This window comes from Perca fluviatilis, chromosome 17 (genome assembly GCF_010015445.1).
Source record: "Perca fluviatilis chromosome 17, GENO_Pfluv_1.0, whole genome shotgun sequence".
Taxonomy (NCBI): domain Eukaryota; kingdom Metazoa; phylum Chordata; class Actinopteri; order Perciformes; family Percidae; genus Perca; species Perca fluviatilis.
In genome coordinates, this window is record NC_053128.1 from 21851453 (window position 1) to 21877350 (window position 25898).

Sequence of the window (25898 nt, forward strand, 5' to 3'; positions counted from 1 at the left end):
TTTTTCGACATAATATAATAATAATAATATGCCTTTTTTTTATCACTTTTTTCGATATACTATACCATGACTTTTTCATCACCTTTTTTCGACATACTATACTATGACTTTTTTTGACATATTATACTATGACTTTTTAAAAAAACCTTAAAATATGGTGGAAATGCATTTTCTAATAACAATGCCGTTGTTCACACATTTAATTACCCCTCCTTCAAAGTTGATCATATCCTTTTTGAAATGTCTTCATCAAGTCTAGCTTTTGTGCAACATGGTTCCCATTTCAGTGACATATAGGATTTCCTCTGTAGCACAGAGCCCTTGGAACAAGCAATAACAGTCCCAGCAGCTTGTCCACAGGAAATAGCTTCGGACTGAGAAGGCATCTTAGTGGCCTTCACTCTGTGTTACACCCTTCCACCCCTCTGTTTCTTTCTCTCTATTCTACTCCATTCGACACCCAGCAAGAGCTCTGCTGACCAAAACCGCAAACCCTGCAGTAAGTGAGTGAGTCGTGAGTGTGTGCTGTGAACGTCTTTGTGTGTCTGTGAAATGTGCATGCATGAAATGCTGCGGCTCTTGCGCCCTAAATACCACAAGCCATTGAGATTGGCAAGCTTTATATTTCACTGTTGGTCCTTTTATTTTCTCAACATCTCTCCATATCACTAAAAAAACGGCACTTGGAGGAGTCTGTGTAGTGTCTTTCTATTGAAAGTCTCAATTTCACACATGGCCTCTGCATTTCCTATCCTGCCTGTTTTAGAAGAGGCCATGTCTTTATTTCACATGTCTAACATCATCGCTTAAAAATATCTCTAAGTCACAAGGGATTAGACTGTAATCTCTGTGGCTCGCAACTTCAGAGGGGGCCCGATGGCAGACTGACGACCCCTGGAGACAGGAGCAAGAGGCACAGCCACAGTGGGGAGAGGGGAACGGAGGACACTGCTGCTGAGTGGAGCAACATAAGGAATGCCTGATGAGTGTGTGCTCGGGCCAAGACAGGCAAGGACACTGCTGTCGTAATAACTGGATGAGAAGAAAGGATTGAGTTGAGCGATAGAAGTGAAAGTCAGGATAGAAGAAGATAAGAGTGGCAGAAGAACAGGGAGAGGAGTGGGAGATAAACAGATTCCCACTTACAGCGATAGAAAGTGAGGGGAAGTGATATGAGAATAAGGGAGAAGTGGCCTGGGGAAGAGACTCCATTGAGCTCCAGCATATTATCTTTCACACTTAACAGTCCTCTCAGAGTCAGAGCTGTGCAGCATGTGAGACAGAAGTCAATAAAGCCTCTGAATATTGAGTGCTGGATGGATAATGTTGAAATTCCTCCATGCTTGAAGGACCTGGGATTGTTAAAACTTGTGATAACAGTATTACATATTAAATTAATTTCAGTAAGGGGAGCAAGTTTATTCCACCAATGTCAGTCTTTAGAGATAGCCTACATGATGAAGAAGCACCAAAATCATATTTATCTAAAGGAAAAATGAAAGAAATGTTTTTATCACATGTAATTAAAATGTTAGCAATGTATTTGATTGAGGGTGAGTTGTTGCTCTGGTTGCTTCTTATACTGTAGAGTAAGAGTGGGGCTGGGATGACATTACAAATATAGCCTGCATGAATAAAGGCTATATTTTTTTTTACTTCATCCCAGTAGGGTAAAGTAACATTATTGTTCACTATTATGTTTCTCTACTCATATTATAACTTAACCCTATTTTGCAATTCACTATTGTGATCAAAATAAGTGACAATAAAATGTTTTTTAGGAATTCAATTCACAAGGGGTTCTTAGGGTGGACAGGGCCAAAGGAAACAATATATATTTTCTATGTTTTCATGATATAATACTTAAATACTAAGAATTTGTAGTGTTGGAGGTATTTGTCTTCATATTTTTTTAAAGTGGAAGTGTTGCAAAGAAATTATACTGCATAAACTTTACAGTTCCAGCACTTAGTCAAATTAACTCTTGTCAAGTTAAGGGATTTAATTAATTATGTGAAATCAAAGCAATGGTGGAATGTAATTAAATACATCCATTTGAGTATTTTTTATTTTCTGTTACTTCACACCTCTACCACAATCTATGTCAGAGGCAGGTATTACACTCTACTACATTTATCAACAATTAACTACAACGTTGCTATTTATTTTGAAGATATACATACATACATATATATATATATATATATATATATATATATATATATATATATATATATATATATATATATTTCAAATAAATAACATATGATCAGCTTATAAGATATTGTCAGTTGACAGGGTCCTATTAAACCACCCAGCAGTATATACCGCATTTTCACTGCAGTTTCAACGCTGACCAGTAGGAGCGCTGCAGCTTAAATATCTTCCATAGAAGAAGAAAGGCGAAAAGTCATGGCGGCTGACAGTTTGTAATGAGCCAACAAAAACAGACAAGATTTTTGCAAGTTGGATCTACAACGTTTGAACTAGGCCCGGTAATAAAAACTCTGACGACAAAATGCAGATAACTTTGAAAACCTTACAGCAGCAGACGTTCAAAATCGACATCGATGAAGAGGAGACGGTGAGAGTTGAAACCATGCATTTGTGAAGGGGGTGGAGTGGGAGTTGGGTATGTTCTGGAACGGAGGACTTTAGTTTTTGACCATTTCAAATTAGACGATCGATAGATGGGTCGCGTAGACATGACGGATATATTTTTAGAAGGACTAACTATTCGGGTAAATGTAGCCGCTATTTGACGCGGGGCATGAGACCGATTAGCGTCATTTTATTAAATAACGTTACTGGTCAGGAAAGTAGTTTGTATTGTCAGCATTTAGCCTTAGCCCACTTATCGTTCCAGATTGGAAGGGATGACAAGGTAACGTCAGCATTACTACCGTTGAAGTGTTTGTGAACTAACGAGTTCTGATTAGCACAGTTCATTTTCTGTGGAACACATTAAAATTAGCTACACATTTGTAACAGTACATTAGCAGTTAAGTAAGTTAATAATAATAATAATAATAATTAAACATTTTATTTTGGTTAACGTTATTAATGTAATTACAGCATTACACACTATGGTACAAATCTTTTTATTAAATTTTTCAGCTCCTTTACACCTATGGGACGCACACTGCTGTCAAGCCTCTCAAAATACAACAACACACAAAAATGTCATGATTCTTTTCACAGGTGAAGATTTTAAAAGAGAGGATTGAAGAGGAGAAAGGAAAGGAACATTTCTCAGTGGCTGGATTAAAGCTGATTTATGCTGGTATGTATGTTATGGCTGTATTTAACTCTTCTTAAAAATTCACTTAAAAAAAAAAGAGCTTGTCACTGTCTTCTATTGTTTCAATTCAGTCTAAGTAAAAAAAAAAGTAACTTACAACGTTTTTATTGTATTTGTGTATTGTGTGCTGCAACCCATTACACTGTTTAGGGATGTCAGCAATACATTTGTGAGTCTGATAGTTTATCCAATGTTTTTGTTTTTGAGAAGGACGTTTATTCTTACTTTCCAGTGTGTTCTCTCGGTGGATGTAGATGTGTATTTTACAAAGCTGCCTTTGACAGTTTGCCTTCATGCTAGTGGTTTCTCCTGTCTCATACTGGGATCATCGTTCATCTTGACAGGATGTTGTATTCTGTGCAGTCACAGGGAGCCTAAATTTGTCATGAAAGCTAATACAGATCTTCCAAGCAAGTAGATTTGTATCACAGTTCTCTTAAAGTCTGAAGTGGGCCAACATTGAGCGCATCACAGTTTTCCTTTTAATAGTTTACTGTAATACATTGTAACAGATCATCTAGCGTTTTGTTTACTGTAATATTTTGTAAAATATCCTATTCTGTTTTGTATTAATGGGGAGGTTAGAGGGAATCTCTTACCAGTGGCAAAATACGTTTTCTTTCAATGTTTGAAAGACTCTCTTTATAATCCAGCATGAAAGCAAATGCAGTGTGTTCTACTTTGTGTTTTCAAACAAAACTGATGTAGCCAAGCCTTAAACAGGATCAGAAAAACAAAATGAATATATTGTCTATTGACTGTTGAATTTAGCTTTTAAATGGCTTTTATTGAGACAGAAGTTGCCCAACTCTTTGCTTCCCTCTAAATCATGTTGTGTCAAATAGAATAGGATGGAAGTTGGAATAGAATTGATGTAATTATAAGTAAGGATCTGTTTCCACATCTGCTGTAGCTGGTGCATTGTGTAAATGTCCACACACTAGATTGGTTCAACCTTTACATTGAGAGGTCTAAATTAATTTATTTTGTCCATGTCATTTTAGACCCTCAGTAATATTGTACAGCTATAAAAATGCAGTGCTGTAGAGCTGGTTAACCGTGTATTTTCCTTTTAGCAGGTAAAGCAGATACATTAAGGCTACAGCAAGGGCTGTGTTTTTCAAATTGTTTTAATCTCCTGTTGCCATAGTGCAAAGCCTATAGCAAGAAACCTGCCAAAGAATGAAAATGTTACCCAGATTACTGCAAAGGATGCAGCTTGGTTAATGTGTTCCATGATATGCCCACCTTCATTTGTTTGAGCGAGAGTCGCAGTTATCTGTCTTTCAAAAGATAGATAGATAGATAGATAGATAGATAGATAGATAGATAGATAGATAGATAGATAGATAGATAGATAGATAAACAAACCTTGGGGAATATGGTGAAAAGCAGGTAGTGAGTAATTAAGATTTTAGTCAGACTTAAAAATTCCCCATTACACCACTGTATTTTGTGTTTTTTAAAACAATCAAACCGCAAGGGAGGCTGAATACATTTCATAGGCACTGAGTATGTATACGTATTGTAGCATTTTAGACAGGAGTTTTGTGTGACCTACTTAAAGCAACTTTTCGGAAATATATACAACACAATCGAAAACAATCTAACAAAAAGACCCAGGTGTGGTGACAAAAGCAGGTGATGTATCCACTCGGCGACCTTCTATTCAGTGATAAAATATGATACCATCTATTGTTGCATCCCTGCATGTTGTTTCAGAGTTCATGCCAGGTAAAGCCAATAGAATTATGTCTTCTTCACAGGGAAAGTCCTCAGCGATGACACAGCCCTCAAAGAATACAAAATCGATGAAAAGAACTTTGTGGTCGTCATGGTGACAAAGGTTTGTGAATTAGAAGTTGTTTCAGGAAATGGCAGGTTTTTTTTTTTGTTGTTGAAAAGATTTGTAGAACAGCAAAACCCTTGAATGCTATTAAAATGAGCTAACACTGAACAATGATTAGGTTTTGTAACCTTCTCTTTCCACTGCCAACCACTTGCATTATGTCTGTCTGTGGGAGCTGTTGAACAGGCTCTTATGGTGCGCTAGAACAAGTAGCTCACAAAGTGATCACGTCTGCTGACTTGGAGTGGGGTCAGTGTTGTCAATGCATGGCTCTGGTTTACTCCTAATATTCCTGTACATTGCAGTTAACTTAATCCAAACAAAGATAAGATAATCTTCCTAGAATGACATTGCTGTATTCCATATAAGAATTTGATGAGTATTTTTCTCATGCTGGAGAAAGAGAGAAGCGGTCTTGATCCTGTTCGAATCTACTTGCTGTAACACTAACGAAAAAATATATTACAAAAATAGTAGGACAGTATAGAAAACAATGATTAGGATATATTGGCCCAATCCCAAAGTCCGGACTCACAGACTCACGGACTTTGGTGCGCGTTCTCGCGAAATTCGTAAGGGCTTAGGGTTGTCCCAATGTGGACTTTCAAAGGGCGTGAGGGTTTGAGTACTCACTTACCGAGCCCTTTCCGTGAGTCTGCATCGATGCAGACTTCACCAAAGGGAATTACCCACAGTTCAAAGCGTTGTGACGTTTAACGCGAGACGATAGGGAACCGGAAATACGAAGGTAAACAACAGCACGACACACCCACCAGGAACGGACCAACCTGTTGTCCTGCTTGTAAAACAAGAGTTTGGAATCAGGTAGCCGTCTCCTGGGCCTTGGCCGTGTGGAAAGCAACAAACTTAAAATTAAAATTCCCAAACCGGCAAGTGTCAGCAACATCTTTGTTATTAAACGTCGCCAAGGTAACGTGATCTTGTGAAGTGCTGTCCCGATCCCATTTCTACCTATCTGAGCCCATGTGGCCTCACACACTCACTCACTTAGTACCAGAGATCAATTAAGTCTGTGAGTCCTTAGTCCTTAGTCCTCAGGGCTCACTTTGGGATTGGGCCATTGTCTTCATGCAGAGCTGTTCCCGTTGAAATGAACCAATTTTAATACATTGGAAAAAATAAACGTTGAATGGGATTTTGTATCTGTTAATGCATATTATTAAAGTCGTTAATTAATTGTGGCTAATTCAGGAACAATCTTGCTCTCATATTTAGTTTTTACACTGTGCTCTCTCTGTATACTTTTTCCTTTTTTCATTTCATTCCATTTTATTTCATCTTTTGTCTAATTTTTAATAATGTAAATATGTATTACCAAAAGCCCTACTAAGGACAAGTGTTGTGAATTAGCTTCGGCTAAAACACCATGATACATACATCAGATGACTGTTAAAGCTTATCTATGTTTTTTTGTATTTGTCCCTATCTAAATAAATCTTTTTAATAAAAAAAAAAAAATTGTTAATTGAGCGACCCTATTCCGAAACAAACTCAAGTTATGTCATAGGGGTGATGACCTTTTATCAGTATCATTTAGGATAACCAAGACATTGCTTAAGCAATGACACTCCAAAGTAAAATACATTTTGATGACCACTTATAAGACCATCACCCTTTGGGACTCAAGTAATATCGCATATGTAACGTATTTTTATATCCTAAAAATGGTCTTGCAGGCTAAAACGGCATCAGCTGCCCCGCAGCCTTCACCTGCCACTTCAGCTTCCAGCGCTGCAGCTCCCGCAGCGCCTCCTGCCTCATCGTCCAGCTCTGAAAACACATCAGGGCCTACCTCTACAGACGACAAACCAGAGGAGAGGCAGTCTCCCACTGCTGAACCAGCTTCCACCCCTGTCGGGTAAAGATGGGTAGATGTTTGCCTTTAACTATCTCTCCGGTTTCAGTGTGTCTTTTTTTTGAGAAGTGACGTGCAGATCACGCCTCACCCAAGCTCTGTTTTCTCTTGCAGAAGCTCTGAGGCTTCAACAAACACTAACCTGATTAATGAGGCAGTTTCAAATCTAGGTAAGGCTGCATTTGTAAACCTAATTTGTCAGTCAGTATTGTATTTCCTTTTGTTGGCGGTACATATGAGGGAAATGTAATTATGAATCTGATATAAGAGCTTTGTCACAAATGCCACACAATTTGTTAGACAAAAATTACTTTTTTGCCTCAATGCCTTTAAGCCATATCTTGTATGTAATAAATCTGTGGGCCCTCTTATGAATTGTTTAGATTGTTTTGATCCACCCTATTTCTCTGGATATCCATATCCCATCATCACATAGATGCATCTTAATCAATTAACACTGCGGCGTGGCCAAAACATAATCCCACAGTTCCCCATGGCCAATATGCTCTCAGTTTTACAAATATTGCTGTGTTAAGAGCAAATCCTGTTGGTCTTAATTATTATGACTCCTGTAGCCATTGAAGCAGATGTTCATTTTTATGGGACACCGTAGAGAAATGGATCTTAATGTTTGCTAACTCCTAAAATGCTCTTGCCCTGTTTTGCATTAAAGTCAAAGCTCAACTGAGTTTTGTTTATAATGCTGTTATATTAAATACATTTTAGTTGCGTTTTCTGTGACCTTATAAACATCTAAGATGTCTTCTGTTTGACAGAATGCTGATATTTTATGTGTCATTAATTGAAGTGCCAATAAATCAAAGATTAGTTAATTTTCTTCAAATTAAAACACATTTATGGATACCTTTCTGGTGGCCTTGACAGTTTGACACCCATGTTATAAAATAAATGAATAATGCATATGTTTACGCTCAATACTAAAACTATTTTTTTCTGAAATGGCTTTAAATGTGGCCAATCATAGTGCTGTTAACCGCCTATTAAGCTTGTGTGTGTGTGTGTGTGTGTGTGTGTGTGTGTGTGTGTGTGTGTGTGTGTGTGTGTGTGTGTGTGTGTGTGTGTGTGTGTGTGTGTGTGTGTGTGTGTGTGTGTGTGTGTGTGTGTGTGTGTGTGTGTGTGTGTGTGTGTGTGTGTGTGTGTGTGTGTGTGTTTGTTTGTTTTAAGTGACGGGCCCATCATATGATGCCATGGTGAACGAGATGATGCTCATGGGCTACGAGAGGGAGCAGGTGGTAGCAGCTCTGAGAGCAAGCTTCAACAACCCAGACCGAGCTGTGGAGTACCTGCTCACAGTAAGAACAGTCTTTAGTCTGTGGCCCGAGCAAATGTGTCTGAGAGCAAATTGCTGGATTGGTACATAACCCATGATAGGTTAAACCTCTGTGTGGTTAGCTTAGTATCCCTGCTCAGGTCAGGATCTTGTACATGTATAATTTACAGTGCCTTTGGAATGTGTTAATTTGTAGGTTTTAGCTTACTTGCCAGTGACATTCATTACACGGTTGCTTCCTACAGTAAATAATCAGAATCCTAAAATGTGTACATGACAAAATGTAACCCACAAACTTTAAACTAAAGTGGACTACAAGTACAGTAATCCTGTGTCTCACAATCAAAGTGTGGCACCCATATATTATGTTGATTATGTGATTTATTTTTTCAAATAACTTGTATTTCCTGACTTTTCTTTCAGGGTATTCCAGGCAGAGATCCGGGCCGTGCATCAGGACCTGAAGCGGTGGTGCCTCCAGTGAGTGGAGTTTCTACTGCACCCATAGGTGGTATTAGCCTTCCTGCCAACACTGGCTCTTCAAGTGCTGGAGGAGGTAAGTGTCCTATACTATTCTGCATATTGCAGCAGTCTCAATGAGAAAATGTTTGTTTCTGTTTTTATCCTTCTGTGTCTGGCTTCTTGCTGCTTAAACTGACATGTTGTCCTTTCAGGCAACCCCTTGAGTTTCCTAAGAAATCAGCCCCAGTTCCACGTGATGAGACAGCTGATCCAGCAGAATGCTGCCCTGCTTCCTGCCCTGCTGCAGGAGATCGGCAGGGAAAACCCTGAGCTGTTGCAGGTGGGTGGGGGGGTGCTTGACACAGTTCTAATTAAATCACTTAAAGAGGCACTCATGAAGATCCGTGTACACGGCACAAGGAGTACTACTCAGCCTTTAAAAACAGTTGTATAATGTCCTCTGTGGCTCTGGAGGGAGCCAAGTTTGGAAGAAAAAAAAAATAGTATCTCAGTTTGGACTTGGGACTTAAATGTTTTAACAAGCCTTTATTACAAACTGAAGGTGTGGGTTGGGGACAAGGATTTAGGAGGCAGGGCGTCTAGTGAAAGATAGTTCTGAGTTGCATTCTGGCAATTGTAGGTTCTAGTGTTTTTGGTGTTTTACCTAGCCTGGATGCCAGCCGAACTTAGCCCCGCCCACAAAATTCGAGGTCGGGAAGTTCTGACTAGAATCTGAGTATGACCACGTCAGGCTATGTTTTACCCATAATAGACTGAAAATCTGGATTTTTCTTTTTAAATGTCTCTTATGAGTCTCCAATGTATAGGAAAAACAAATTGTATAGGAGGCAATTATTTTTTCTAATACATATTTGCCTCACTTTAGAGTAATAAGTGCACAGGGACAGTGTATAGTTTCTGTGCCTCCACAGTCCATGCCTAAACTTCTTATTTACCACTGTAGGAGATTAGCAGCCACCAAGAGCAGTTCATCCAGATGCTGAATGAACCCAACCCAGAGGCAGTGCCGGCTGGAGGTGGAGCAGGAGGAGCTGTGGGGGCTGGAGGGATAGCTGGTGATGCACCCGGTGGGAGTCACATGAGCTACATCCAGGTCACACCACTGGAGAAAGAGGCAATTGAGAGGGTGAGGAGGAGCCCAACGCTGTCACTAACCCTTTACTCTCAGTCCAAAGTTCAGTACTGCTTAACTAGGCGTGCTGGAATATGATGTGTCAACTGTAATGATGTTGCCAAAATCGTGACTTTTGAACATATTTTCACATAGTAGACTATTAAACATGAACCACACATTTTCATTTGCTTATTGAAATGTTTGGCTAATTTGCAACTCTTCTCTCTCCCATTCCAGCTAAAAGCTTTAGGATTTCCAGAGGGACTCGTTATACAAGCCTACTTTGCTTGTGAGAAGAACGAAAACTTGGCCGCCAACTTCCTTTTACAACAGAACTTTGATGATGATTAAATCGTCATTTTGACTTTTTTCTTATTTCTTCCTCTACTTTTTGATTGTTAACTACATGTGTACAACAAGCCTTTTACATAAAAAAAAAAAAAGATTTATTCAGCACATTCACCTTTCTTTATAACACTGGGTCATTATCAGCCTGTGCACAAGGACAGGCTGTTTGTGATCAGTTTAAAATGGAGGAACAATTAAAGTACAACTTTGCATCAGAAATCACCTGTGTGCTATTGATAAAACAAAAAACACTTTAGTTAATCAATATAGTTTGAAGTATGCGTCACATTGAAAGTGAGGTTTGTTCAGGAGGATAGATCCGACAGTATTCATGCACTCTTATTCTGTTTTTTTAAGTTGACAAGTAATGGAGATTTGAAAAATTAAAGCTGTGCACAATAAACAAGCAACATGTATGGCACTGGTTCTTTTTCTATTTAACATCCCTCATTTGCATGTAAATCAACGGGAGTGTGGACAGGAGCTGTGTAAAGAAGTTTGAACTGCAATGCATAATATGTGAAGGCATTTTAACATGTATACAGTTTACATACATGTAGTAGGGTTTAGTGGCAATGGCTGACATTTTTACAGAAAAATCAAATTCAAAATATATGAAAGCTGCCTACTTTGCTGTGTTTACGTGGAGTGATTGTATAAATCTGACATGCTCAAGATTATGAATTGATCCATTTTATTGGTACGTTTTTGCCTTTTTTCAGAGAAAATTCAGAAATTCTGTCCACCAAACCACAACCCCCACCCCCTAAAAATAAATCTGTCATTGCCTGATAAACCACACTCCCAAATTACATTTTTTTACGATTGCTATGACAGTTCTTTCAATACTTTTAACTTTCCTAAACTCTTAACACAGCACAACATCTGTCTGTGTAGGCTATACATTTAACACATTTCTTGTTTCTTTGACACAAAATGCATACAGTTAAAATGCTTTAACTTCTTTTACACACAAGCTCAACCAAGACCAAAACAATGGATTTTTACTGACCAATTTGCAAATGCTTTCACACTGTATGTCAGAACAGATAACGTCATGTTCTAAACCTAACTTATAGGCTAAAGTCAAAGTGAACAGCTGTTCATATTGTAAATTGAAACACAAATATATCCCCTGCATTTTATTCCATTGCTACTGAGAAACAGCTGATTGATGTTATGCAAATAGATCAATCACAGCTGATTCCCATCTAGGAAACACACTCAGCTGTTGAGGTTCTTTCAATAGCATGACCATATGGTAGTACATAAAAGAGGACCTATTTTGGCTGATCTTGTGTGGAAAAGGAACAATATAGTGCAAGACAAACAAATTAAGTAAAATGCCTGCATGAGGGAGAGCAAGACGAGTGCTAGGACAAGGGAGAGGAATGCCTGGACAAGGATTAGGTAGAGGTAGAGGAGTCAGAATGCGTGGTGGTGCTCAAAGAAAGGCCAGAGCTAGGGTAACTGATGAAATAAGAGCTACTATCATAGACCATGTCATAAACCATGGGCTATCATACAGAGAGGCTGGTGAACTAGTACAGCCAAATCTCAGCCGGGACATGCAGTGGCATCCATTGTCCGGACTTTTCGAGAAACCAACAGGTAGGATATTGTCTAAGGGCTCTTCCTACTACAAAGGTTAAATAATGTTACCGTGTATTACAGTGACTGTATGCCTCCGGTCCTAACATGTAGCCTAACTGTATTTTGTCTCTCTAAGGATTCAACGTCTACCTCCCTGAGGGGGCAGAGGAAAGCTCCTAAATGAAGAAGAGGAACTTGCTATTGTCAACATGGTGATTGCTGACAATGAAATAAAACTGAAGGAAATTCAGTCCAGAGTTGTAGCTTTGGGAACATTGCAGCAATCAGCATAACATCCATTTCTTGGACTCTGGTTAAACACAGAGTCAGAATGAAACAACTTTACAAAGTTCCTTTTGAAAGGAACGGTGAGCACATCAAAGAACTCCGTCACCAATACGTCTAGCTAAGGTTATGCAATACAGTCATTACTGTACTATACATAGTGTGTTTTGCTAGCCTGACAAGCCAGACCCACATCAAGATGTTGGTGCGTCTAGATTTCTAGGCTAGTGTTTTGCAGTAAACTACTCTATAAACCTGAAGTACAATAGGACATACAGTAGGTATACAGCAAAGCATTTCAATGGATGCTGCATGCCAAGACATCACAGCTGAACACTGCCAGGGGTGGATAAGGCATGCCAAAAGATTTCTCCCAAGATTCCTTGCCAGAGAAGATATCCGGTGTGATGTGGATGAGAATATGTGGCCAAATGCGGAAGACCGGGCAGATTAGAAGATGACTATTTTATTTTATTTATTTATTTATTTTTTCTCTGTGGCATATTCTGTTTGAATATTTTGTATTGTCTCATGATATAATATTTGTTTGTCCTGTTGCAAATGGAGCCTTTACTGCAACAATTTTGTCTCTGTCTTCTCTTTTTTTATAAACCGTACATTCTATAAAGCTACTCTGAGATGGGTCATTCATCTTTTGTAATTTAATTTCTGCAGCAAAGAAAACAAAATGCATCCATTTACTAAACCCACCAAAACAAAAATTTAGAGAGGCTTCAAACGAAACTGCAGTGCAAAGCATAATCTATGATCAATACAATATAGTGTCTATTGTATAAGGAGCAGACCTGACACATGTAAAATAATGCAGTTTCTGTAATTCCACCTTATATTAGTGTTTTTATGACATTGGGCTATGATTGCCTAAATGTTTCTGTTGGAAGAGAACAGATGTTAATGTTTTGGAAGAATTATTTGATTTTGGGAGATGTTTGCAGTGTTTTGGTAGACTTAGTGTGTTGTGTTAGTGTATAATTGTATTTTGGAAATTAGTGTTGGAGTTTAGTTTACAATGTGTGATTTTGAGCATGAAAACTGTTTTGTCAATTGTGTGTTGTAAGTGTCATGGTGCGTTAAGAGTTTAGGAAAGTTGTTTTATAGTATTGAAAAAATTGTCATAGCGATCGTAAAAAAACTGTATAGGGCAAACAAAATGTTGCAATGAACCCTAAACTGTGACCAGGATCAATTCATAATGTATTGCAATACATGTGATATACTTACACAAAAAAGTGTTACTCTATAAAGGCTGTAATAATTCATGTTCATGTGAGCTTTATCAGTGTCATCTAAACCACTTCTTGTATTTTGCAGGTTACCTCAGGCTTAATAGTGAACTGCAAAATGTAGAATTACTTTTAAAGGCCTTAAAAGGGACTTTCTACAATGCTCCATTTAAGAATAAAAGTTGAACGACAAGAGCCTTGAGTGCTTAAAACTGAATGAACCTATAGGGGGCAACATAGACCACAACATGTTTCAACACTGTCAACAGTAAGCCCCATTTGCCAGCCTGAAGAAACCACAAAATGACTGAATATCAAGGCACGCTTTTTTTTTTCTTTTACTGTGTATTAATAAGTAAGTACATGCTGGTGTTGCAGTCAGATGATTTGGTTCCCATTTAATAAGACACACTTTATAAAAGGTTTATAACTTGTAACTAATAGCAGTAATAGCCTTTATAAACCACAAAATAATAGTTTTTCCTTGTTTACCCAGCGACTTTAAACACACTTGAAATACATATTTTAAGACCTTGTGGCCTTTTTATAAATGCAAATGTTACAAATTAACATAGGCTCTCATGTTTAAAAAAAAATTTTTTTAAGTGTCACTAAACACATTCTACAGTAGAACGGTATGAGCAAAACAATGACATTTTCTAAATAAATACATAACTATCAGTTGGAAATTAAGCACATTAAGTTTTTAATCAATTTTGAAACTTCTAAAGTATTACTTATCAAAAAGTGCTATCATATTTTTACAAAATGATTTACTACACGTTTAATGAACTGCAATCATGACCTATATTTACTGTAAAGAATTCTGTGGGCAAAACATTTCCTTTTTTTTTAAACATACATTAATATGCATATGCAATTATTACAGTGTTAAACTTTATATTGGGTTCCTTCCAGTGTTGTGTAAGTAACTCAGTTGTTGAGTGGACACTAAGCATAAAGCAGGGTTTCAGGAATGTAATTTCTTTCATTCATGTTTATTTGAAAAAGGTATGTAGCTGGATACATTACATACATGATGCATAATCATATAGCAAAAACATATTAAGGAACTATCTCACTGTAGCATCTTGATGGGTATTTTTTGTATTCATATGGTGCACCCGAGAGCTTCAGCTCCGGCACAGAGTGGCAGTCAGATTTGGTGTCACCCTTGAATGTCAGCTAGTAACTCAGTTATCCTCCCCATTCTTCCCACTGACAGGTGGAAAGAGAACCCCATGGAAACAGGACATTGTAGCAGTGTGTTTTTTTGGAAATCTTTTTAAATGGCAACATTGTGTTAGTTTGCCTGCGGCGATAATCACTATTATCAGTGGGGGATATTGTGTGTGAGCTGACTGTGAGATATTGCTGCCATTTAAATGTGCTTCTCCATTACACTGCCAGGGAAATCTACAATGTTTTCTTGTTTTATTTTTAATAGGCTGATGATGTAGATAGGGTAAAAAGAGTATACAGGTCATTGTTGTTTCCTCATTTCAAATACAGTTTTATTTTATTATAGTGTAAAATACAAAACAATAACAAAGCATTTTTATTTACAAATGTACAAATTTTAAGATTATATTACATATTTTGGCTATAAACAAAAAATCTTTGTTCAGAGTTACTCATTCAATACAAAAATACGAATGTCTCATAAATTATTGCACTTTGCAACTGCAGTGCATTGAAGATTGCCATCACCATTTAGAAGTGTTCACCTGATTTAAGTCAGATTGTGGAAGAAAGGTTTCCAAGAAATACACAAACAACCATATGGCACTATATTTCATAGTTTCACCCTTTTGTATATTTTCCTTAATCTTTGGTACCTTTTTTTTTTAATATTAATTTAAAAAAAAAAACTTCAGAGTCACTCAGCACCATTTTGTATAAATTAAAATTGTACCTGAAATTAATGGCATTGCAGGTGAAATGTGTATATAAATATAGATGTATTTATTAATACAGTATTTTGAACAGTGTGTAGATGATAACCGAGCCTATATGGCATGTTGCTGGTGTAAGGCCTCTGGAGATGTTTGTTGCTCCTGGTTTCCCTGACAAAAATACATTTCCAGTTAAAAGTTGTTGGCACCTGGTCCTCCAAGTTTTGTCGGTTAAATAAGACAAATTCCAGTTTGGTCCCTTTCATAAAGTTTACAACCCTGACTGAGAGGTCTTTTCAAGTCACCTGCACAGTGTGCGAAGACGGGATTGAGAGAAATTCTAGGCTCTTGAGGGAGTAATGCTGTTTTTGCCGTGAACACCACAGCTTGTCTTGTTGCTTGACAACGGCTTGAAGGCAAATTATGGTTCTAAAAAGTGTAGGTCACAAGTTTGTTCAGGGTTCTTGTTAACATATGTTTTCGTTTTTTTTTTCTTCCCTGGAGCCTTCATCCATCGCCAAGTCTCATAAGTGTCTCTTCATGTGGAGAGCAAGGTGGTCTGACCTCGAGAAGGCCCGGTCACATTTCTGACACTGAAATGGCCGGTGGCCGGTGTGTTTCCTGTAGTGGCGTGTGAGCTCGTCCGAACGTGCAAACTTCCAACCGCAGCCCTCCCAGTCGCAGTGGTAAGGCTTCTCCCCTTTTGATGGTAAAACAATACACATATGGAGCAGTTAGTGCTGGCCCTGAGGTTAGACTGGCCCAACCTTCTCCACCTTGAGGAGAAAAGAGGTCCGTCCTGTCCTACAGCTGGTGTATAAAGGCCATGCTAATCAGCCTGGGGTTTGTATTTGAGCAGGGATCAGTATCAACCGGTTTTACCGCACCTGCCAAACAAGTCACCTTCCCCATCCCCCACCCACCTAACCCCCATTCATGACTCAATAATTGACTGTGACATGCTTGTTGTGGATAATAATTAGCTCTGAACAATGAAAACAGTATGAAACGCATTAAACAGTAAATAAAAAATATGTTTCTTGATGAGAATCCAGAAAGCTACCTGTATGTGACATCATTTAATTCAAACCAGATATAAATGGCTGACAAAAAAACACTGGAAAGAAAATCTAACATACAGTTGCATACCTGTGTGTGTGCGGTGATGTGCTTTGAGGTGGGAGCTCTTTGTGTACGTTTTCCCACAGCCAACATAGTCACACGTGTGTGTGGCAACTCTCTTCCTGGGCCAGGAGCGCCTACCACGTTTAGGCTTTGGTTCCTCTGGCAAACAGTCCCCACTGGAGCTCATGAGCGTCTCTGTGGGGTCAAAAGATCATGGTCATCATCATGGTGCCACATGTGTAGAGAAAATAAAAGAGAGCACACTCTATATACAGTAGAAGTTGCAGAATGTCCTTAATCACTTTTTTCATCAACTTTAAGATGCAAAAGATAACATCAGCCTTCTTCAAAAATGTAAAAGGCTTGGAACAAACACCAAATTTTGTAAACAACTTCTAATTACTATATTGTAAACGTTAATGCAAAGGGGCACAACAATGGACAATTAACACTAATACTATGAAAACAACCAAATAACTGTATATTTTGTTAAACATCTGGTAATGTAATATATATTTTTTGGCTGGTTTAAAGACCATGGGATGCAGTTTTCAGTACTTTTAAGTTTTTGGGGTATAATTAAATCCCTACAGGTTGTATACTATGCATTTAAATAAACTCTGTGGACTTTATATTCATGTTGTATGATCCCTTGTGTTAGTCTGTTTTGAGTTTTTCCCCACATTTAAGTTACTGCACTCAATAGCCACAAGAGATTACAAGAGAATGAGAAAAAAGAAATGTGCTCTAACCTTGGTACTGCAGAGAGGATGGCTGAGGGTAGGAAGTGTAGCCCTGTGGGGAGCTATGGTGGTATCCCTGTGGAGCTAGAGGGATCTGAGAGTGGGGGTGTCCCAGAATCTGGTGCTCCCGGCTCAGAGGATGGTCTGGGGAGAGGGAAGAGGATGAGGATAACCTGCCGCCTGTCATGGATCTCCCTCCAACAGGGAAGCCATGTAGCTCTAACTGGCATGGGCGCTGCTGCTGGCTCCCTCGGCCCTGGGAGTTTACCCCAGGCAGGTGTAGGTCCATGGGCTGCGAGATGGTGCAGTTACTGGGGTTCTCCTGCTTTATCCTGTGGCATGCAAAGGACGGTGAGGCACGTGAAGGAGTTGGGTCTGACACAGCAGTAACGCAAGCCTTGCTTACGTTCACGCCTAGGCTGTATTCTCCCATGTCCATTGTTGTCTTTACCACAAACTTGCCGTGGAGGCTGGTGGGGTGGAGGTATGCCGGGTCCAACTCAGGTCTCATGAGCTCTGCCACAAAGCCTCCAGAGGGCGAGACGTCACTGATATCTGGGATGGTATAAAGGAGCTCACTGGCAGTGCCCTGAGGGGAGGGGAGAGGGTAAGATGAAGAGAAGGAGCTGGGGGAAGGAGACAGGGTCTGGCCAGAGATGCATGCCATGGCCTCCTCCTCCTGCTGCTGCTGCTGCTGCTGCAGCTGCTGCTGCAGTATGGAGTTAGACAGAATGAAGTCGTAGTCCAAGTCCAGGTCAGGCTCTGTGTCTTTCTTGGACATGCTGGGGCTTGTTGTGCTGGTTGCAGTGGGATGGTCTGGGTCAGAGCAGCTGCTTCCGGTTGGCACACTGGGTTTCTTAAGATGGGACAACTCCTCCTTCCATCTCTAGAGGAAAGTTACAGAGGCATTAATGGCTTTACTCGTATAAGCTGCTTGTTTGCATCGTGTTACCGTTTATAAGATACAAACAGTAGCCAAGAAAACCACACTTGTCCTGTCCTACTTAAAAACGAGTGCTTGCTTTGAATATATAAGGACATCAGATACAAGTATAAGTCAAAGCTTCAAGGAGAAAAGAAGCAGGATCAGTAATGGAGTGATTATTTTGACAGCTCAGCTTCGGAGCTCAGTCTGGTGCAGCAAGTGTCCTTGGCACAGAGCACTTCCTAGAATACAGATTATTTTCACTCACAAAGAAATTGCATTGGAAAGCACTAGTGGTGGCATAGGTAAGTAAGCTCAGACAGCCATCAGAGGATTCTTGCAATCAATGTGTAAACAACCCATTCTTAATAAATATAACAATCATATCATAATATCATAATAATCATAATAATCAGGATGTTTTCTTAGGAGGGGTGCAGTATCCCATGGTGCTTTCTCTAGTAGCCTATGTAAACTGGTGCATGCCCCAGTAGAGCATGGTGTCAAGCCCCGACTGTGTCCATAATAACATGGGAGCGACACAAAACAACCACACTGTAAATAAGCTGCATATTTTCCCTAACAGATTCGTTGATGCCTACGGCTATTTGGCTTCCGTATGTAGTAATAAGAAGTGGCCACGGACTAACATTACTTACTAAATTGGCACTTCCTATGGATTTACTTTTGACAGTCGGTCCGCTGGCGAACGTGGATATGGATGGCAGAAGCGTCCCACCTAAAGCCATCTCGACGTCATTTGGAGGTTGCCTGAAATGAAACAGATAATATGGTAAATCCTTGTGGAGTGATCCTGGAACAGCGAGCGCAGTCGGTTATAGTCCACAAGTAGATGTGCATCAGACAAAATGTTGTTATCAAAAGTTGCTCAAGGTCCACACCTCATCTATGAGAATCGGTTGGTGGAGTCCTTTCGGCTGCTCTTCGGTGTGACTGCACTGGGTTCAGTATCCCGGGGAAAGTTTCTGCTCCGCGTCGCGCGCTATACTATATTCCAGTACATGCTGCCACTGATGGGCGCGCCGGGTAGAAGCAGCCAGGCAGATTTTAATTTTTAACGTTAAAGCAATTTTGAACGGGAAGACAGAGAGGCGACGTACGGGGGAACCCCTTGCGCTTGTAGCCATGTAGGGACCGGCAGCCTGAACTGAGAAAACCGCGTGAGAGGTATCCTTAAATCACTAGAGCTGGACACGCCTTCGTTGCTCGGCAACAAGCGCGGAAAAACATTAGTGCGAGGGAGGGAGCACATGGGGAAGGCTGGGACGAGAGAGAGAGAGAGAGAGAGAGAGAGAGAGAGAGAGAGAGAGAGAGAGAGAGAGAGAGAGAGAGAGAGAGAGAAGTTTGTTTGTATTCATAGCAACGGCACCTATCTTTTCTGCTGTGATCCCTGAGAAATGTGGGTGAAGAAGCGCATCTTTTCAGAGCGGCTGAGATGGGGATAACAGCGAGTATTATTTAATCATGCCGGGGGGGTCACCTGCAGGCATGGGCATCCACATGGATGGCCAAAAGGGTAGTCTATTGCATTAGCTATTTTAAAACAAATAACATTTTGTTATTCATCTGTCTTTGCTCCACTTGTTTGTCCGCAAGTGATGTCCTAAATGAGTTACCAGAGCTTATAGGTAATTATGCAAAGTATTGTGGGCACACGTTGGGTTTACATTGCATCACTGGATTGCAATAGAAGTCAATCCCCATACAATTCATGCACGCACCTGAAAACACTGGTGGAATGTAACTAGTACATTTACTCAAGTATTGCACTTATATTTGAGGTATTGTACTTAACTTCAGTCTTTTCTTTTCATGGCACTTTCTTCTTCTACTCCACTACATTTCAGAGGGAAATATTCCACCACATTAATCTGACAGCTTTAGTTAGTTTACAAATTAAATTTTTTGCATACTAAATACAGTTTATTGTTTATTTAACAGTTTATAAAATATGTTTTATTATAAATTAATTAATTACCCAACAATATATATAGATACATATAGCCTAATTGTAGGCTAAATATAGCCTACAAGTAGGCCTACAGCTGAAATAATTAGCCGATTAAACTATTAGGTAATTGACAGTACAGTTTTGATCGTTTCCAGTTTCTAAAATGAAAGGATTTTTCTGCATTAAGTACCTTTACTTTTAATACTTTGCAGACATTTCCTGATGATACTTACTTTTACTTAAGTAACATTTTCAATGCAGGACTTTTACTTGTAACAGAGTATTACAGTGTGGTATTAGTACTTTTACTTAAGTAAAGGATCTGAATACCTCTTCCACTATTGATGCAAAGCAAGATTGTTTTCATACATTATTATAATATCTTTATATTATGTTTTACTAATTAATTAGGGATATCATTTAGCAGGCAGCACAAGTAGCATATATGTCTACATTATACAGGTATATGTACTGTATAGACAAACTGTATATGCACATAGCATAGTATATGCACATACATAGACATATCAATTATGCATAGCCAACATTCTCAAAGATAATTAGTCTTGAACACATTATTTTCTTGAAACAAATGTCAGACATTTATAGGAAACATAGATAGGCCTTGAGCTGCATGCTGTATTTCTACATTTTAGTGTAATGTTTCTTAAAACAGATGTTGGGGACAACAATATTATAGCAAGCAACCCTGATATATTTATTGGCCTCTCTTGCAAATTGCACTCTTGGCCATTATCAAAAGCCCCATAAGAAAGACTTAATTTAACACGACAGTATAGTTATAAAAATTCTGTATGGGAAAACATTTTTACCTTACATGGGAACATTATAATGCTGAGAACTGTTCAGTGTTGAGTTTGAATTGGGTTCAGACAGTGTTTGCTCAGAGCTAGCGAGCTAACACAAACCTTTCTCTTCAACATAATTAGACACATTGACTCAAGAGTTCAATGCAAGAGCAAACAAAGCGCTCGCCACTGATCCTGCTGCATCAGGATCTTGTCTGTTAGGCATGTCAACAAACATGCCGTCACTTCAACAGGACACAGTTACTGTCAGCATATGTTGTGTCTTCATTCAAACATTTTAATTGCATGAATGCCTGTTTCTTTAGTTGGCAAACAAAAGCTGGTGGGAAAAACTTTGTAAATGGAAAGTGTATCCTGTTGGGCAACTCATTATTAACTGTTTGATATATTAACAGTAACACTTAATCTAACGAGTATCCAAACAGTAATATGTGTACTGCCCTTTATCTCCAATTGCGTGGTTAGAAGTGATGGCTTTAAACCTACAATGTTTGAACTACATGTCTTGTTATTGAAGACCTGCTTTCTACATCAGGTAGGAACACAATGACAGCGGTGTCATTATAGCCATATTCTTTATGGTGGGAGATAATGGTTTTGAAAATGATCCTGAAAACAAAGGCTTGACTTTGACAACTGAGGTGCTTTGCATCGCAATAATGAGAGAGATGAGGAATAGAGAAAAGAGATAAAGGAAGAGAAGATGACACCACTGTGTGCTTTTCCTGACACAATGAAGTCATGATTATTTTAGTAACTTACACCAAACCCTTGTGTGGAATATGTTAATGCAACATTTACAGTATTAACTGGATGCAATGCTGAGAATACCCTACCCACACTAAATAGTTCCAGGTGTTACACAGTTCCAGATATTGACATTATGTCAAAGCCATTAGTGACATGACTGCAATAATCAGATGTGGACAGATTTAGGTAAGGTTGTTGTGGGTAACTGTTGAGTACGAACTTGATACTTTAGATGTCACATTTTCTTATAATATGTGGTTATGGTAATATTCAAATCAAGATCAAACACAGTTGATAATCCAGTCCCACAGTTGTCAACATTGATATTATGTAAATAGAGTGCAAGTAGTCAAATAACTCAGCACAACTCTTGAGTATTTTGGTGTGCATGTGACTGACACGGTTTCCACTGGTGTCTCTCAGTAAAGTTCCCCCTCCTGGATAGCACCCAAGTGAATATGAGTACCAGCGGATCATAACTCCAGATATTGAGGTTTTCAGTGCTCTCTTCCAGATGCTGTTCAGTAATTAAAACATAGCTTTCATTCTTTCCTTAATTCATGAAAGCTGAGTCAAGCTTTTTTGGATTCTCCATGCTGCACTTCCCTCCACTCCACCTCACATTAGCTCTAATGTAATTATATCAACACACACACACACACACACACACACATATACACACACACACATATTATATATATATATATATATATATATATATAGTCATAATTCCTAATCTCAGAAATAATTTAAAGATGGCTATTTGTAATTTCCCCTTATGTCCATTATCTAACTCCTCATTTTGCTTTTATAATTAACACCAACATCTGTTCAAAGTCCATACGCTAATATTAAGGCATGTTCAAATTCATAATGAATAACATGCTGTTGATCAGGTTTTTAAATCAACACAAACTTCTAGGGCTGCAATGAATGATTATTGTTTATTATCAATTAATCATTTAGTTAAATGTCCATCACCATTCCCCAGAGCTCATGGTGACAACTTCGAAGTGCTTGTTTGGTCCGACCAACAATCCAAAACCCAAAAGATATGCAATCAACACAGCGATATATAAACACATAAAATCGGTAAATAGTCACATTTTAGAAACTGGAAAGCCATGAGTGCTTGGCATTTTCGCTTGAAAAATGATTTATGAATATCAAAATAGTTGCAGATTCATAAATGTTTCAGCCCTACAAACTATTACATGCTCTCAGAAATTACATAAGTTTCATACTGTATCATGTTTTGTATGGCTGTAGTGTAAAGCTATAGTTAAAAGTTAGAAACATTCAGTATGTGTACAACATTCACAACACAAATGATGCGGGTTGATTAAAACATCACTTAAGTGCCTTTTTACAGTCATTACACTGACCAGGACTGCTTGACATTTTCATTTATAATAATCTAAAACGCTCTGTGATCTAAAAACACCTGATGGATCCAGGCCAAAGAGCTCACCACACTGGTTACTGTGGTCCAGACATCCACCAGCAAGCAGAGCTTTGTATATAAATCATCACCGTTAAATAAATTAGCTCTGATCATTTTTATGACAAAATAGTTTTGTAATTATTTTACAAAGGTAAAATATGCTAACAGACAGGTTGACAGTTCAGCTGTGTGATGGTATGCATATGGATGAGATCTGAGTCAGTGGGGGCTGTTTTTTTGGACAATCCCAGCCGAGCCTCTATAGCTGGACAGAGCTAGGGTCAGGATGCAACCAACCAACACTGGGCATTCATCACATCATATAATTTAGTGGTGGGCTTCCACAGGCGTAGGGTAATGTGGTTGAGGTATAGGGTGGTGATGTTGCAGGGCCTAAAATGGGTTTAGAAGAGGAAGCAGAGAGAGAGAGTGAGAGAAAAAAAAAAAAAAAAAAAAAAAAAAAGAAAAGAGGAGAGAGAGAGAGAGAGAGAGAGAGAGAGAGAGAGAGAGAGAGAGAGAGAGAGAGAGAGAGAGAGAGAGAGAGATCGAAGTTGGCGAGAAACAGACTGGGAGCGAGGAGAGAGCTCCTGCCGGGCGGCAGGCTGTCCAGCCTTTGCCTGCCCTGGGATTCCTCGGCAACCTTAAATATGCCAGTTATTTTTAACCAGCGACGTAACAGAGCCCAGCGCCGGCCCCCTCTGTTAACAATATTTCCTTTCTGTCAGGAGGGGAAATGGAGGGGAGCCACACTTCCTGGTCACGTGATGCATCTCTAAGAGACCGGGGAAGTGGGGAAGAGCGATTGAGGGGAGTAGAGGGAGCTTGGTTGGCTGCCTCATACCCACACCAGCCCACATATTCACTCAGCACCGCCTTTCTCCAAAGCTTAACCCCCTCAGCTGGCCAGATGAGGCAGTCCGTTTTAATCAGATCCTCAGACGTCAGAAGCCAAAAGGACCAGAGAAGAGATTGGTGTTCGTGAGCTGCGGAGGAAATGAGAGTGTGGGTACGGCACGTCGGCAGACAGAGGGTGTGGGGAGGGCTGTGACGTCAGATCATGGACCTGCCAGGATTAGAAGCCTCTAAAAAGTAAAAGCCTGGAACTTGGGCTGCCAGAGCTGAAGAAAACGTGTTTCTCTGTCTGTCTGACATGGGAGAATCAGGGACTTCCCATGAGCTCACCTTGTTGACATACAGAAAACTTGGACTAGTTCATGTCTCAATCTGCACTAACCTCACAACCAGCTAAATGAGTACCAGCCTCACGTCATAGACTGTAATGTTTGACTGATTTATATTGCTTCACTACATCCACAGTCGACACATGTCAGTTAAATAGAAGAGCATGTAGAATATGTCAGCCTTAATTTAGTTTAAATACACATAAAACCATTGGATGTCTGTCTAATAAACACACATGTTGGTCAACATGTGGTATGAATACAAACTCTACACTAGCTCCTTTTAAACTTAAATGTCACTATTTGTTACTGGTTGTTTATTATTGTGTATCCTTTGCAGTTTTGTACAAATCAGGATACATTTGTGGCAGTTTTAAGGTAAAAACAGTAATTTCAAAAAACAACAAGCACATTTGTTTGGTTTTCCGCCCATGGGTACTGGGTTAGGTTAACTCTGTATTGTGTCAATGCTATAGTGACCAAAACTGGGAACATTTGAATTTTTAGTGTGCAGTGTATTTTAACTGCGAAAAAGCAGGATTCACATTCAGGGATGAATCAGATCTTTGAGCCCTACGATGAAATAAAATTCAAATAAAGTCAAGTCTCGAGGGAAATAACATTTCTTAATCCATGGGATGTCAAACTGAAATATAATGCTTTTGTAAAACTCTTACTAATAACATGTATTTTGAAATAACTTCAAAGTTGAGTGTTTAGGGATTAGTAATGGAAAAATAATCAAAAGATTGTGAATTCTGGTTATCTTGGATTCATTAAAATGTATGAGCTGAGCTTTAAGTTACTCAACCCCTCAACCTGATTTTTCATGCTTTATACTTATTGTTTTATTATTATCACAGCCCAAATGGTTGAGGCGTCTGCATAAATAAGGCAGAGATACTGTGTGTAAAATCTATACACAAGGTGTAGACAACATAATGTAAACATGGAAAAGAACTTAAGTCCTGTGGTACTTTAATCACATTTACAAACGCTGCTTGAAAAATGGGTCTAAGGTCATCTAAGGTAAACTACCAGTCAGCAGCATCTGTACAGATATAGCTATAGAAGAGCTCTGGCTCTTTGATATGAGTTTTTAAAGTTTTGACGCAATAGGGGACACTTAACTGAGCTCCAAGGAAGCCAAGTCATCTGTGTCTAAAGTGCAGGTGCAGAAGAAAGAATTTGTAATAGGAAGAATTTCAGAACTCATGATAACATGTGGTAAACACAGACAAACTGCAACGGAAAACAAGCATCACATTCACAAGCTGAAGCTGACCAACGGGGAACAGCACATTTACAGTTCAGCTAATCAGCAGCTTAATACGACCCAAATCTGAAGCCTTTTTAACAATATAGTGCTTTATCTTAAAATATTTCCATTATTTTGTCCACCCATGTATCTATGGCTTCTAAAAGTATATTCTAGAGGAACTTGAGCTACAGAACAATCTAATTTAACACAAACTGTTACCGTCACGCTTGTACCATAAAATCTAAGTGTATAGGCTGTCAGTAAACCAAGAACACATCTTTACAATGTTAAGAGAGGTTCCTATAGAAACATATGAGTATAAAAGTTTTTTTTATTTCTCTGTATGAGTCTGTATCAGACCCTGGCTGCACAGCAATTACAGCAATCA

At 39.0% G+C, this 25898-nt stretch overlaps 2 protein-coding genes across 2 annotated transcripts; one reads left to right on the forward strand and one right to left on the reverse strand.

Moving 5' to 3' along the window:
• Window positions 1–2375: 2375 nt before the first annotated feature.
• On the forward strand, window positions 2376–10683 carry rad23b (RAD23 homolog B, nucleotide excision repair protein). Its single transcript, XM_039780652.1, has 10 exons — window positions 2376–2584; window positions 3202–3283; window positions 5068–5147; window positions 6848–7029; window positions 7141–7196; window positions 8212–8339; window positions 8741–8873; window positions 8992–9119; window positions 9744–9926; window positions 10152–10683. Exons 1-10 carry the CDS (start codon window positions 2519–2521, stop codon window positions 10263–10265), a joined length of 1152 nt encoding a protein of 383 aa, XP_039636586.1. The 5' UTR covers window positions 2376–2518; the 3' UTR covers window positions 10266–10683.
• Window positions 10684–15328: 4645 nt separating this feature from the next.
• klf4 (Kruppel-like factor 4) lies at window positions 15329–19256 on the reverse strand. Its single transcript, XM_039780756.1, has 5 exons — window positions 18975–19256; window positions 18732–18843; window positions 17157–18033; window positions 16429–16599; window positions 15329–15979 (listed from the first exon to the last, which is right to left on the reverse strand). The coding sequence occupies exons 1-5, from the start codon at window positions 18977–18979 to the stop codon at window positions 15804–15806; spliced, it is 1341 nt and encodes a 446-aa protein (XP_039636690.1). The 5' UTR covers window positions 18980–19256; the 3' UTR covers window positions 15329–15803.
• Window positions 19257–25898: the final 6642 nt, after the last annotated feature.

Coding starts and splice junctions, on each gene's coding strand:
- klf4 (XM_039780756.1), bottom strand. Junction 16,600..17,156: donor ATCCTCTCTGCAGTACCAAG/GTTAGAGCACAT, acceptor TTGACCCCACAG/AGACGCTCATGAGCTCCAGT. Junction 15,980..16,428: donor ACATCACCGCACACACACAG/GTATGCAACTGT, acceptor TACCATCAAAAG/GGGAGAAGCCTTACCACTGC.
- rad23b (XM_039780652.1), top strand. CDS start 2,519: ATGCAGATAACTTTGAAAACCTTACAGCAGCAGACGTTCAAAATCGAC. Junction 5,148..6,847: donor TGGTCGTCATGGTGACAAAG/GTTTGTGAATTA, acceptor ATGGTCTTGCAG/GCTAAAACGGCATCAGCTGC. Junction 7,197..8,211: donor TGAGGCAGTTTCAAATCTAG/GTAAGGCTGCAT, acceptor GTTTGTTTTAAG/TGACGGGCCCATCATATGAT.